Consider the following 14121-nt stretch of genomic DNA (forward strand, 5'->3'; position numbering starts at 1 on the left):
TTGCACTTGTAATAGAAAAATCTGAAATAGAAATGTCAGCACGTCCAGCATATAATTCCCCGATTGCTCCTGACCATGTATTTTTTTTTGAATTCCATATACCGTACTCGTCAACTTCCGAGACAACGTTCAAACTAAAATTCAAAGTCATACAAAGTTCTTTTAATATTATACCGAACATACCGTCCAATTGGCCGTCCTTGTTTACATTTACGTATGGTGAATTCTGCGAGAAAGAAAAAGAAATAATAAAGAAAGTAATAAATCAATATTTTTATTTTGAGCAAAAAATAAATTTTTGATAGATCAAAATAAAACAATGATTTATTTTATATTTAATTTGAAAATCTATAATATCTTCAGAATGTAAATATTTTACCTTAACTATAACAGCTCTCATGATCAGACCATGTAAATTATATCTTCTATCATGAAGAGAATTAGGTAATATTCTGGTTATCCCTTTCTCTAAGCTCCATGTTGCTACATCGTCGATCTCGGTACGATTCGGATCGATCGAATACCAATCTCGTAAAATATTTTCTGTACCGCAACGGACCAACATTTCCGAGTTGAATCTTAAATTAAATATATTACCTGGCGGACTATGACAAAAATCAAATCCATGTTTCTTGTAAATGAATATCACTAGCCATGCAGCAAAGGACATGTCGAAGGTACTAGTTGCTAAAGAAAATTCATTAAACCCGTTGTAATCGGATATAACTACGATGTAATGTGGTCGTACGATTCGCTCTACGTAATAAAGCGATTCGGCCAATTCTGAAAAGTATAAGTTCGAAGTCACAAAGCCTTCGCGAGAAAGGGCACGCGTCCATTTGAACACAATCGTTGTCATTTCCATTTCTGAGGGAAAAAAGAAAAAAAAAGAATATAAAGATAATAAAAATAATATGAATAAAATGAGAAATATTATCTCGCACCTGTTATCGATTTGCCAAATAAGAAAATAATAGATTTTGTTTTGTATAATTTGCTAACTTCGATAAACAAAGGAACATATTCGTCGCCGGTAGAAAGTAATTCGTTAGAACTTGCGATCGTCGGAAAAAAAAGAAGGAAAAGAAGAACAAATATCGTTAATCGTACGAAGTACCACATTTCTTTTTTTTTTTTTTTTTTTTTTTTTTGTATATCAATCAATAAATTTATAAATGACGACTATTCCTCGGATACACGATTAAGGTTGTCGAGAAATTCCTTGGGAAAATTTTTACGCGACAGCGAACGAAGATCGCATGAGACTAAATTTGTAAACTTTTGAGAGATTTATGGTCTCTTCGATTATATCCTGATTGTCGTACAGATATGAATGGACGTGACGTGGGTTAAAAAAAAAAAAAAAATTAATTTATGAGTGCTGGCATTGATTTTTTGTCGATCATTTATTAAATGTTTTTATCATTCTCCTCTTTTTCTTCCTTTCCATTCTCTTCTCTTTTTTTGTCATTTTTTTCCTCCTTCAACGTGTTAATATAATTCTACCTAGATTTACATATCTACATGCACACTTTACAAATTTACCTTATTCTAGAAAGATAATAAAATAAATTAACATAAATCGATTAATATAAACGAGGCAATTATTTGACAAAATGATTTATTACCAACAAACATTGTATTCTAATTTTTCTCTATATGCGAATGCATGTGATTATTGTAGACAAATATTGTAATGGATTAAGAATATGTGTAATATTAGAAAATTACAAGCAAAATGAAAAATTCGTTTAAAAACGAACATAAGCCTTGTCGTTAATAGTTCTCGCGTTGTCGTTTCCGATTCCTGTGGTCTTTTGCAAAATTTTTTATATCTCTCTTCCTTTTCAAATTAACTTCTGACGATTTATTCGAAAGGGTACGATCTACCTTCTTCATCTTAGAAGAAAATATACATTTTTCTATGATCAGAATAAAAATACTCAAAATGATACCAGTTTGAATGAAGAGAATAATTGACATAACGCTGTTTATGCAAACCGGCTGATGCTTCTTCACATCACTGGATTTCTTCTTGAAGGCCGTATCCTTCAAACGATTCATCATTCCATTCTCGATAAATTTCTGCAAGCTAAAATGAGCTTTTGCTATAACCATAAATACAATTGTACATTATTAATGAGTACTTACTGAAAATTGATAACCTTTGTGAATGGATTGTTTTTGGATAAAATCATGGCTACACTCTCTACGCGTCCTGTATCAATAGAAGCCAGGTTACATGGTATTTTAAGATATGCAATCTTCTGTACTTCCTCGGACGTGTAGATTGCTAGTTTCCGATTGTTACAAACCTGTGATTCAAATAACAGATATTAAAAATAAAATTATATATACTATTTCAGTTTGTTTTCTTATAATAGTTTTAGCGTACTCTTTCAAATCCTTCCATTACATTTGGTGTCAATTTTTCTTCTTCTAACATCAACTTCATCAATTTCTTTTCAAGCGGATGTTCCGAATTCTACAAATATATATTTTAACTTGTCTTCATGTACTTATTATATATGTATATATATATACACATAACAGCGTAGACAAGAAATATAATACTCACTGCAAATTTATCATAACTAGACGTACCACGAAAAACGGAAAATTGATAAGTACCGTCTTCAGCGAAAGTCTCTAATGAATGAAAGGGTAATTTGTGGATACCGGTAGTTAAAAAGCTCGTCAAAGATGCAGAATAAGCGGCAGATAATACAACAGTCAAAAGAAGGATAGAAAAATATGCAATTCTTAAAGAAGATCTATCAGGAAAATCTAAATCAAACAAATACTTTATATAAATATAACTATAAAAAAAAAGAAGAAGAACAAGAAAGAAACAATTGGAAGAAAATTTAAGAAATATCGTATGATACCTGCCAGTCCCTGTTGGCAAAATATACCCCAAATCTCCAAAAAATTGTCTGACAACAAATCTCTTACTTTACGATCGCTTCCATTTTTTATTTTGAGAAAAATTAATAAAATCGATCCGACAATTAATATCACCAACATAGCTATCCAAATGGAATAGGAGAATGCCTTAGAAAAATAAGAATTTTTAAGTTTATTAAAGTTAAACAAAGAAAAAGAAAAAATTTGATTGCCAGGTATCGTACTAGAATAAAAGATGACCATTTAATCGCAAATATTTGTGGTTCGCGAATGTAAAGACATTTTTTCGTAAGCAAAAGAGGAAGCGTAAAGTCGACAACATTCAATCTGGGACCGGTAATAGTAAAATCTGAAATAGAAATGTCAGCACGTCCAGCATATAATTCTCCCACTGCTCCGGACCAAGTCTTTTCTTTAGAATTCCAATTTCCATATTCTTCTACTTCCGAGACAATGTTAACACTAAAATTGAGAGTCACACAAAGGTTTCTTAATATTCTACCTAATATACCATCTAATTTGCCATCCTCGTTTACGATTAGGAACGACGAATCCTAGTAAAGAAGAAAATAATAAATGTAAATTTATTTAGAAAATAAAAAATAGAAAATAAATTCACACTAGAGAATATTTTACCTTAACTATAACAGCTCTCATTACCAAACCCTGTAAATTACTTCTCCTTTTATAAAGAAAATCAGAAGCAATTTTAGTTATTCCATTTTCTAAACTCCACGTTGCTAAATCATTGATCTCGGTTTTATTCATATCGATCGAATACCACTCTCGTAAAATATTTTCTGTACCGCAACGTACCAACATATTCGAGTTGTATCTTAAATGAAAAATGTTACCTGGAGGACTGTGACAATAATCGGAGCCATGTCCCTTGTAAATGAATAACACTAGCCATGCAGCAAAAGACATGTCAAATGTACTGGTTGCTAAAGAGAACTCATTAATCGCATTATAATTTGAAATCACAGCGATATAATACGGTCGTATGATTCGCCCTACATAGTACAACGATTTGTGCAATTCCGAAAAGTACAAATTCGTAGACGTAAATCCTTCGCGAGAAAGGGCACGCGTCCATTTAAAAATCATCGTTTTCATTTCCATTTCTGAGAAAAAGGAATACAATGATAATTCAAATGAAGAAATGAAAATTATATATATTATAATAGCACCTTTCATTGAATTAGAGTACAAGAAAATAATTGATTTCATTCCGTATAATTTGCAAGTGTCGATGATGAAAGGAACTTGTTCTTCGCCGATAGAAAGAAATTCGTAAGATCTTGCGATTTTCGTAGAAAGAAGAAGAAAAAAAGGAACGAGTTTTGTTAATTGTACAAAGAACCTCATTTTTTCTTATGTATTTCTCAAATCGAACGAATCGGATTATTTCTCAAATAGAACGAATCGAGAGACCACGATATAATGAAATTTATGAAGAAAATTCTTACACGACAAGGATGAAGAATACTCTTTATTAAATATTAATTGTTGAATGACTTATAACCATTTGGAATATTACGATCGTTATGCTGATAAGTATAAATGTTTCTTCTTCGAAGAAAATAATTTTATGCTTTCCTATATTAGTTTATCATCGATCGATTATTAAACGTTGTTTTTATTTCTTTAATGTTTGTTCCTTTTAATTTAGATTTAAATATAAACTATTAGGTGGACCGGAAAGTAATGTCGCTTTCTTAAATTAAATTCAAACGAATAAATTTTTAACAAGTTTTTATTTTTAATCACAGTCAAATATCGAGATGCACAGTAACGACATTACTTTCCGGTCCACCTAATATTTAAAGCAAACGTTGTGGAAGTAATGTGACCAGAACAGATCGTTTTAACTGTCGCATTTTTTGGAAAGAAGTTGTCTTTAAAAAATGCCTGACACTAAAAGTGATATAAGTCAAGTATCAGAAGAAACGTCATTAAAAAAATACTAGGCTTATATTAACGTGCAATGTGGAAATGCAATGAGATAGATCTAAAGATAAAAAGATAAGATTCCCCGACAGAAAAATGACATTTAATATTTATGTGAGGGTGCATGAATATTCTGCGTTATGTAAAATTGTAATCGTTATATTTTGCACTTCAACGATCATTTTTATCCTCGCACTTTGCATCCAATGTAAATTTAATGATAGATCAATGATAATTACACAATAATACGTATGACACAGCTATCGTATGCACATCCACTTGCGGATCAAATGGGATTATTATCAGCTATGTATATATATATATATATATGTTTATTAAAAATAATTGATAATAAATTCACATAACACACTTCATTATCTATCATAAGATCCTTTATTAATTAGACGTTGATCACAACGTTGATATATGTATATAACATCTGCTTCTTCCCCGAAATACAAAAAATAAATATAGATAATACGTTTAAGAATTTAACTTGTACCGTTGGAGTTAAAATTAATCGGATTCTTTAGAATAGAATCGATATAATTCAACTCAATTATTTTAGTCGATTTAATTTGTTACTTTTCTTTTTCTTTTGTTCTTTTAATTTCTTAAGCGTGAGATCTTTTATCTTTTTATTTTTATCTTAATTTATATTAATTGGCGTATAAGAATCATTCATCAAATTATCGACACGTTTCATAATATTTGCCTTTACAATGCTCTCCTTTCTTTACTCCATTTATTTATTTATTTATTTATTTATTTTTTTTTTTTTGGTTGTTTTTTTCTTCTTTTTTAGATAAATACCATAACGACGATCGAATTACAAAAAATTATTTACACCTTTTTTCTTCAAATAGAAACGTAAAATACGATTCCGTTTTCTTTTTTTCTTTTTTAGCAAATTCGAAAACTTTCCATCGAATTCGGTTCGATCGAGCAATATGCAAAGGCAATTTTTAAAAATACTGATTAATCTTTTATCTAAATATATATGAGCATAATAACATCAAGTCTTATCATTTGTAAATGTAGAGATTCTTTTTCCTTTTTTCTTTTTTTTGTTTTTTTTGTTTTGTCTTTTTTTTTTTTTTTGTTTTTTTCATTTTAATCGTGGAAGCAGCGAGTAGGTCGTTTAATCTTACGAGCAAGCTTAAAAAATGGCTATTAATATTTCTAGACGACTGAAAATTTTAATGTTCACCGATGTCGATCATTATTAGATTCTACTCGGTAGATTATGATCTATATAGCAAACGGAGAACATTGTCAATTATTTATCATTATCATTATCATTATCATTATCATTATCATTATCATTACCATCGTCATTATTATTATTATATTAATATACAACACACTGCGCCAGTTATTTATATATATATATAACACAAGTTGGTGCTACAAAACTATAGTATTTAAAAAAAAACAAAAAAAAAAAATATATATATATATATATATATGAAAAGTAAATAATAGTAAACTAAAGTTCTACAATCGAACGACCTCTCTACTGACATCCCAGAAGTAGACTTATTTAAATATTATATCCTAGTAAATATCACAACCTGAAACTCTACAACTATTGTCATTACACATAATGGAAAATGAGTGATAAATGAACACTTGAGATAATAAAGACCATTCGTTAGGAGAAAGAGATTCATCGGTGATATTTAAGAAGATGAAATACGATAGAAAAGTAAGATAAATTGAAAATCATAGATTTACAGAATATTTAAGAATCGTCACTATCACTATCTTGACGCTCACGTGGTTCTTCTTCGAGAGGAGCATTGTCAACATTTCTTTCAGTATTAAACCATCTATTAACGAACCACCAATGAACCGACAATCTACTATGATTGCACTCTGCTCTTTCACATCTACCAAGAAATTGACAAATCCTAGCTAGATTCTGATTTCTTATACAAGAATCGTCGCACGTATGTTGACGTTCCGTTGAACGATTCATGAGACAAACGGAAGCTGATGAAGTAGAAGGATTATAAGAGGTCGAGGCAAAGATCGATCTGATATTCGCTGAAGTACCAGCATCTGTTGATCCTCCTGTTGATGTTGAAGCAGCTGTAGTATCAGAATTACCAGTGGGTGCTGAACCAGAATAAGATCGATCAATTCTACCAATGTGAATCGTTGCATAAAGTGGATTATTAACGGATGAACCAATTCTATTGATCCAATCGACATATCTTCCAACTTGCATCGATGAACTCGAGCTAGGCATTGTCTTATTTCGGCAAACACAACCAGCAGGACTTCTATGGTGAGAATCTTTACCTCTGGAAGATGATGATTCGGTTGATCTATTATTACCAGATGAGAGTTTTGCATAATCGCCACGACAAAAGGGACATTTGCAGTTTCTAGATAACTGATATATATACTGTCTCGCAGTATTGGTAGTATCTTGATAACGAAGTCTATTATGTAAACTTTGACAATGATGGCAGACATATCTCGAATCCAAATGTCTACAATAAGGACAAGAACAATTGTAACCCAAAGGATAAGCTGATCGTCTGGTAGAAGCATAAGCGAGATTTTCGCTGGAAAAACAATTTCGTCCGAGTCTTCCTAAACGGCTTTGACAAAATTGATTGCCCATTCTGGATGAATCTAAATAAACGTGTCTTGGTTGATCGTATTGATTAAAATTTCTCGAGTCGATCTCGTTCAAGAAATGACCACCAGAGATCAAATTCAACATTTGATATTTCAAACGAGAATAAGCTCTATTACGGCAAGAAGATCGATCGTCAATTCTCTCGTATATATGATCATCCGTAGGATTCTGATTATTTGGATTATTAATAATATCGTTACGACCACCCTCAGCGTTATGTTCACCTTCGTTTTCTTCGTCGTCGTCGTCGTCGTTGTCCAATCTCTCGTAAATATTTTCTTCTGGTTCCTGATGTTGTCGAGCTCTGTTATAATTCCTAACAAGATCAATTGGATTTTGATAATTAGGATTAAGATTCGGATGTGGTTGAGCCGCACCAGGAGGCCGATTTTGAAAATTACGTGCAACGCGAACAGCATTCTGATAAGACTCATCCCTTTCCTGATTTCTATTTTGATTCATAACTACAACAGCCAATTCCCCGTTCTCGTATCTCTGACAAACGCAACGAGCTCCTTGACAAGCATGACTACCAGCACGATATTGCTGAGGAAGATTCTGATCTAAATTTTGCACACCGCTGGGCTCGGCCTCTCGTAATGGCTCAGACACGTCAACAATCGAGTCTGCATTTTGTTCTGTCACGTGCCCAGCGGATTGCAGACCTCACATTGTCGTAGCAGGTGCCATTGGTTTATCAATTATTGCAACGCCGGCATAACTACGACCAATTCCCATACAAGTTGGTAATGTTGTCCAGGTATCGGTTCTAGGTGAATAAACTTCAACGGATGCTAAACTTGATAAACCGTCATCACCACCAACAACATATAGAAGCCCATTCAAAGCTACAACCCCTATATAATAAATTGTTTGTATTAGTATATATATATATATATATATATATATATATATATATATATATATATATATATATTCTATAATTGTACAATTCATACCAATTCTTTAATGACTTTACTAACCTGCGTTTCTTCTACAATGAGCCATATCGCTTATTGGAGTCCATTGATTAGTTTCTGGATTAAAAGCTTCTACACTTTTTCTTATTAATGGACCATCGTGTCCACCAACTGCATATAATATTCCATCCAATACACCTACACCTGCTCCGCTACGTCGTGCAGACATTTCAGGTACTGGCTTCCATTGATCTTTATCCGGATTATAACATTCTACGCTGGATAAACATTGTCGCGATGCTCCGTCATATCCACCAACCTAAAAAAACATTTATATTGTTCAATTGAAATAAGATTTATATGCGTATAGAGAAAGAAAAAAAGGAAAAAAACTCACGGCATAAAGAAGACCTTTTACGACACCAACACCGACGCTACTTCTACGTGTTGACATTGGTGCTATCATTCGCCATTCGTGACTATTTGGATCGTATACTTCGGCTGAATTTAATCCGGTAGAACCATCGAAACCACCAACCTATAAAATATTTACAAAATTCGTATGGATTTGTATTTCTATATAAATAAAAAAGAAAAAAAAAATATATATATATATATAGTATTTACAGCATAAATGCAATTGCCAAGAACTGCAACGCCAAGAGTTGATCTTCTCGCAGACATTTCTGGACAAGGTGACCATTGATCGGTGGCTGCATCATAAATATCTACTGTACGAACTCTTAAAGAACCATTAAAGCCTCCTACGGCATAAACGCGATCACCGAGTACAGACAATCCTATGTGAAAAGAAATAAAATGGATTTTTAAAGGAATTCAAATATAATTGACTTGTTAACTTTGTTATAATATAATTACCAGCCCTACAACGTCTTGTTGGTAATTCAGACACTTGATACCATCTTTCTTCTTTAAAATCATAACACTCAACACTTCTAATTGCTTTTGGAGCCTGACCACCAACTACTAGCAATACTTTAGGTAAACCACGTGGCTGTCTTGGCTTTGTACGTGGTGTTTTAAATAACGATTTCTGTTCACCCTTTAGTAAATGATATTTCAAAGCTTCTATTAAAAAATCTTTACCTGGAAAAATATCTTAATTAGTAAAATACCTTGGCATGAATGATACAAATGATTACTTACATTGTAAATTAGCTTTAAGAAGTGGTTCTTCCTCTACACGTTGTACAAGATATTCTTGAGAAAGTAATGGCAAACGAACGTGTTCCATTAATTGAGCTAAATGCGCTTGTCGTGTTTCCAAGTCATGATGGACCCATGAAATTACACATTCAAATACCTTCTCTTCGGATGGAACCATTAAACGATCACTACAGATTAATTTTGCAACTTGTTGTGGTGATAAAGTTAAAAATTCATCCCCATCAACGACTTCTCTGTTAAAAATAATTAAATTATTCTAACAATGTATAAATATATTTAATAGATCAATGTTATATATTTATTATTTGTAAATATTATATCTTACGAGAAATGTTGTTCTATGTAACTATCAGCATGCGCCAATAATTCCAAACAACCATGAAGATCTGCGAATGCACGAATTCCAAGACAATTGGATGGATGTAATTGTGCTTGTAAAAAATCACAACATGCATCACGAACATCTGTTAATTGTAAAAGATTTGCCGCTGGTAATAATACTTGTACTATGTCCTCTGTGACATGAACTTCAGCAGAATATACATATTCAACTAATAATTCTAAAGCAGAGTAATCTACTCCTTGCAATGTAATTCTTTCTTGATCACGTTCTTCAAAACTTGTAAACATGGCATAGAAGTAAGGACTACAAGCAGCAAGAACCATTTTATGTGCTGGAACTTCCATTCCTCCATCAGCTACTAAGATTACATCACATAATAGATTTTTTCTATAACAATTATTATTATATTAAATATCTCAAACACAGCATATATAAAATTATATATATATTTATTTACTGAATATTATATCAAGTTATCATAATATTTACTTGCGCATCTCATTGATTACTTCAAATGCACGATTGGTATGATGATGATTTCTATATGGTGGTTTGTCTCTACAACCTTCTCGAGGAACATGTTTCTGGGAACTCTCATCCAATGAATTTTGACTTGCATATCGTAATAACAAACAGCTGAAAAATAAACTAATAAAGTTTGTTTATCTGAAATAAATGATATAATTATAATTATTACCTGCCCTTGTTTTCAAATCCATCGTTAGCACTATTACCAGGATTTTGAGCTTGATTTTGGCCTGCAGATTCCATATCAAAAAAAACTTCCAAATAAATCTAATTGCACCTAAAATAAAAATTAATTTATACTTTAGAAGAAATAATCATTGAATTGAAATCTTTGCAATATGATTTATCATTTAACTTAATAATTGTTATCGCATTATAGTCGTTATCTGAATGCTTTAAAGGAGAAAAAGAAACAAAAAAACAAAAAAAGAAGAGAAAAAAAAACACAAAAAAAAAGTAGATAATATCATTAAGTATTTACTATAAATTTTGGTTTGATCACTGTGATGTAGTTAAACTAAATTAATCTTCACACGTCGAGATGTAAAATAATTTACATTTGGCATCGTTCGAACTATAATATAATGTCAATGAAAAAAGTTATTGCTTTAATAGAGATTAAATGTAATTCATCGTTACTGTCACAACATTGCAAGTGCCATAAAACACCATACAACAAAGATCTTCCATTTTGTGTGTTGCTATGTGTATACTGATCAGGTCTACATCGAAAGATGGTAGAAAACAAAATGAGGATTTTTCCATTTAATACCAAATATTTCACATAAGATATTCTATTTTATCGACATAGGATAAGAAAAAAAATCAATTGAGTTATTGAATTATTTTCTATTCAAATTTCAAAAAGTTAATTAGCTTCAAATGATTAGAAAATAAAAATTCCGAAATCTATAGTCGATAAAGTCGGTTTCTTTAGTTCGATTAAAAGTATCTCATATGATAATAACGTGAGTGTGAAGTTTCGGTATTTCGATGAACATTAACGCCATAAAAATCTGTTGATAATGTCGCATTTGACAAAGAAATATACAATGAAATCTTTCAATCGAGAAAGCAGCTTTGATCGATCGATATAATCAATAAATTACAGATTCCTACCTTAACGCATGAACAATAAAAAATAAAATAAATATAATAAGAAACATTTTCTTCGTTAATACGAAAGTAATACTTTCATTCGAAATAAAGGGTTATTATCAACATTATATTATTATGTAATTAAATGTAGAAGAAGAAAAGAAAAGAAAAGAAAAGAAAGGAAAAGAGAAACGAAAAAATTCTATCATAAATTAGCCGTTCGAAAAATACATTCTTTATACAATTTTTTTTTTTTTTTCTACATACATTTAGTCACATTATAAATAATAATAATAAATTTAATTTCAATGTGAATAAAAGTAAATAAAAATTTTGTCGAAGGAAATAGATTTAGAATGAGATAATATGGCTGAGAAGATATTGCGCAGGATGGAATAGTGTGTAGATGGTAGGGGAAGGAATTTGGTTTTTAATCCATAGGTGTGGATAAGGGGTGGTGATGGTACGAGTTTGACGAGTTCTGCGCGTTAAACCACCGAGGGTGCGGCGCTCCCGTCAAACGGATCCTCCTACAACGTCGTCGTCGTCATCGTCGTCGTCGTCGTCGTCATCGTCGTTGTCGTCGTCGTCGTCGTCGTCGTCGTCGTCGTCGTCGTCGTTGTCGTCGTTGTTATCGTCGTCGTTGTCGCCGCCGTCGTCGTCGCGGTTAGCGTTGAGCATCCCTTCCTCGAAGTGCCCCTTCCTGTCGACGCGTCGGGTTGCGTCGGTGTCGGCGGGGTGGCGGCAGCCAGGCGCACGAGGAGGCTCGAAACTGCTCGCTTCCTCTAGTGGCTCTCGTGTGCTCGCGTGACACGTGCGTGAGGAAAGACGGCCGTTGCTAAATTGTGAGAACTCGATCCTAACCCGTACGTTTTTTTTTTCTCTCTTTTTTTCAATCGTGTACATTTTTTTTCGTGAGAAGAACAAGAAGAAGAAGAAAAAAAGGACAGAAAGAAAAAATTAAGAACACGTCAATCGATCGATTTGCCATCTTCAGAAGAAATTCGTCTCACTACGTGAACGTGTAGGAGACATCATATATATATATATATATAATGTGTGTATATATATACATATGTGTATATATATATATATATATATATATATATGTATATGTAGGATAAATTCGATGTTTAAATTCTCTTTTCAAAACGTTCAACTTATATTTTGATCATTCGATCGATCTTCCTATTTTTCGAAATGACAAAGAAAGATAGAGAGAGAGAGAGAGAGAGAGAAAGAGAGATAGAGAGGTCCTTTTTCCTTTTTTCCTCTTCTTTTATTCCCTCTCATGAATCTCCACTATAGCTTTTGTATCTAACGATTCTTTTCGACCATTTCGGTGATCCTTTTAAATTACAAAGAGCATCTTTTCTCGATGATTTTTAAATCCTCGGCTGGACCAAAAGAAAAAATAGAGAAAATTGGATGGATATTCGACATTTTACCAGACAGACGTATTACTCTAATCACTTTTCATAGTTTCCCATGGCTCGGATCCAAGTTAATTGCAATCTACCTATATTGCCGGTAAATCGGTTCGTTCTTCTCGTTTCGAATAAAATTCCTATCGGGTTTCCATCACCAATGATCGTAAATTCTCTTGCGACGCTTTGACGCATCGAGTTCGTTTCTCTCATATTTTTCAATACGTTTAGGTAAACGAATTGTTTGAAAATGTTCTACTATGACGGATAGGATGTCATTCGATCAATCAATACCCCGTACGTTCACCCTGATCATTCGAAAATTTCTACGCACTCATGCAATCACTTCGTTGACATGGACTTCATTTCAAACGTTTCGAGAAACTGATGTATTATAAATAAAATAAAACAAAACAAAACTTGAGAACGAAATTAAATATAAAAAGAATGCAATGAATTATTTCTTCGTACGGATTTAATAAAAAAAAAAAAAAAAAAAAAGACAAAAAATTACATAAATTAAATGGACGTACATTAATTCTTTAAAAAAAAAAAAAAAAAAACGCATTACATAGCAATGATAAATTTTCATTTAGGTACATGAAGAAAGAGATAAAAAAACTTGGAATTGATTTCTCAAACAAAATTGCCGATTAAATGAAATCCGATATAAGTGAAAATCGTTCGGAGAAACCATACAAATTTGTCTCAAGTCCTACGGAATTCGATTCATTTTCGAAAAGACTTAAGGATCGAGGAAAGAAGAATTATTCTATGATGTATCAATCGAATTTGACAAAATTTCCTTACCGGATAAATTTCTTCTTTCGAATATTTATCGTATTCCCTTAACTAGATCTAAAAGCGCGTGTCCTATAATCGAAATAATAGTCTTTGGCACCTTTAGAAATTCGATCTGAGCGAATGTAAGCATCGCGTATAATCGTTTCATTTAAAACGATAGTATTTACTTTGTCATTTGATATTCGATAATTTAATGAATTTCTTTCATCCATTATCTCTTTAATATAAACTTATTTTTTTTTTTTTTAATGAAAATCGTTCATTGAAATTTCTTTTCAAATTACGTTTAAAATTTCTTACATG

At 31.9% G+C, this 14121-nt stretch overlaps 4 protein-coding genes across 18 annotated transcripts in view; 1 reads left to right on the forward strand and 3 right to left on the reverse strand.

Moving 5' to 3' along the window:
- Positions 1–1423: 1423 nt before the first annotated feature.
- Positions 1424–5094, reverse strand: LOC124425497. 4 transcript variants are annotated; one of them, XM_046965892.1, is made up of 4 exons: positions 2579–3005; positions 2396–2485; positions 2152–2315; positions 1424–2092 (listed from the first exon to the last, which is right to left on the reverse strand). In XM_046965892.1, exons 2-4 carry the CDS (start codon positions 2453–2455, stop codon positions 1777–1779), a joined length of 540 nt encoding a protein of 179 aa, XP_046821848.1. In that variant the 5' UTR covers positions 2456–2485; positions 2579–3005; the 3' UTR covers positions 1424–1776. The 4 variants fall into 4 exon arrangements, 3 of the variants coding, with proteins under 3 accessions (XP_046821848.1, XP_046821847.1, XP_046821845.1); XM_046965891.1 differs by having other exon boundaries at positions 2396–3005; XR_006942520.1 differs by lacking the exon at positions 1424–2092 and adding an exon at positions 3544–5094 and having other exon boundaries at positions 2294–2315; positions 2396–3461.
- Positions 5095–5231: 137 nt separating this feature from the next.
- LOC124425496 lies at positions 5232–7972 on the reverse strand. Its single transcript, XM_046965888.1, has one exon. It carries the CDS (start codon positions 7970–7972, stop codon positions 6602–6604), a length of 1371 nt encoding a protein of 456 aa, XP_046821844.1. The 3' UTR covers positions 5232–6601.
- Positions 7973–8166: 194 nt separating this feature from the next.
- On the reverse strand, positions 8167–11237 carry LOC124425495 (ring canal kelch homolog). 4 transcript variants are annotated; one of them, XM_046965884.1, is made up of 10 exons: positions 10971–11237; positions 10659–10766; positions 10451–10609; positions 9944–10348; positions 9598–9851; positions 9310–9537; positions 9058–9230; positions 8828–8968; positions 8494–8749; positions 8167–8367 (listed from the first exon to the last, which is right to left on the reverse strand). In XM_046965884.1, exons 2-10 carry the CDS (start codon positions 10730–10732, stop codon positions 8177–8179), a joined length of 1881 nt encoding a protein of 626 aa, XP_046821840.1. In that variant the 5' UTR covers positions 10733–10766; positions 10971–11237; the 3' UTR covers positions 8167–8176. The 4 variants fall into 4 exon arrangements, with proteins under 4 accessions (XP_046821840.1, XP_046821842.1, XP_046821841.1 ...); XM_046965886.1 differs by having other exon boundaries at positions 10451–10597; positions 10971–11236; XM_046965885.1 differs by having other exon boundaries at positions 11129–11218.
- A 980-nt stretch (positions 11238–12217) lies between these two features.
- The window catches only part of LOC124425514, an 88068-nt gene continuing 86164 nt past the window's right edge, over positions 12218–14121 (forward strand). For 4 of the 9 annotated variants that reach the window (XM_046965946.1, XM_046965947.1, XM_046965948.1 and 1 more), the window contains exon 1: positions 12224–12644. The gene's annotated coding sequence lies outside the window, so the exon portion shown is untranslated. Of the gene's footprint in view, positions 12645–14121 lie in introns of all 9 variants that reach the window. The other 5 variants (XM_046965942.1, XM_046965943.1, XM_046965945.1 and 2 more) reach the window with 5 other exon arrangements.

Source organism: Vespa crabro, chromosome 7 (assembly GCF_910589235.1).
Source record: "Vespa crabro chromosome 7, iyVesCrab1.2, whole genome shotgun sequence".
NCBI lineage: Eukaryota > Metazoa > Arthropoda > Insecta > Hymenoptera > Vespidae > Vespa > Vespa crabro.

Coding starts and splice junctions, on each gene's coding strand:
- LOC124425497 (XM_046965889.1), bottom strand. CDS start 4,275: ATGAGGTTCTTTGTACAATTAACAAAACTCGTTCCTTTTTTTCTTCTT. Junction 3,462..3,543: donor TGAGAGCTGTTATAGTTAAG/GTAAAATATTCT, acceptor CTTCTTTACTAG/GATTCGTCGTTCCTAATCGT.
- LOC124425495 (XM_046965884.1), bottom strand. CDS start 10,732: ATGGAATCTGCAGGCCAAAATCAAGCTCAAAATCCTGGTAATAGTGCT. Junction 10,610..10,658: donor GGATTTGAAAACAAGGGCAG/GTAATAATTATA, acceptor AAACTTTATTAG/TTTATTTTTCAGCTGTTTGT. Junction 8,969..9,057: donor TTGGCAATTGCATTTATGCT/GTAAATACTATA, acceptor AATATTTTATAG/GTTGGTGGTTTCGATGGTTC.
- LOC124425496 (XM_046965888.1), bottom strand. CDS start 7,972: ATGAATCAAAATAGAAATCAGGAAAGGGATGAGTCTTATCAGAATGCT.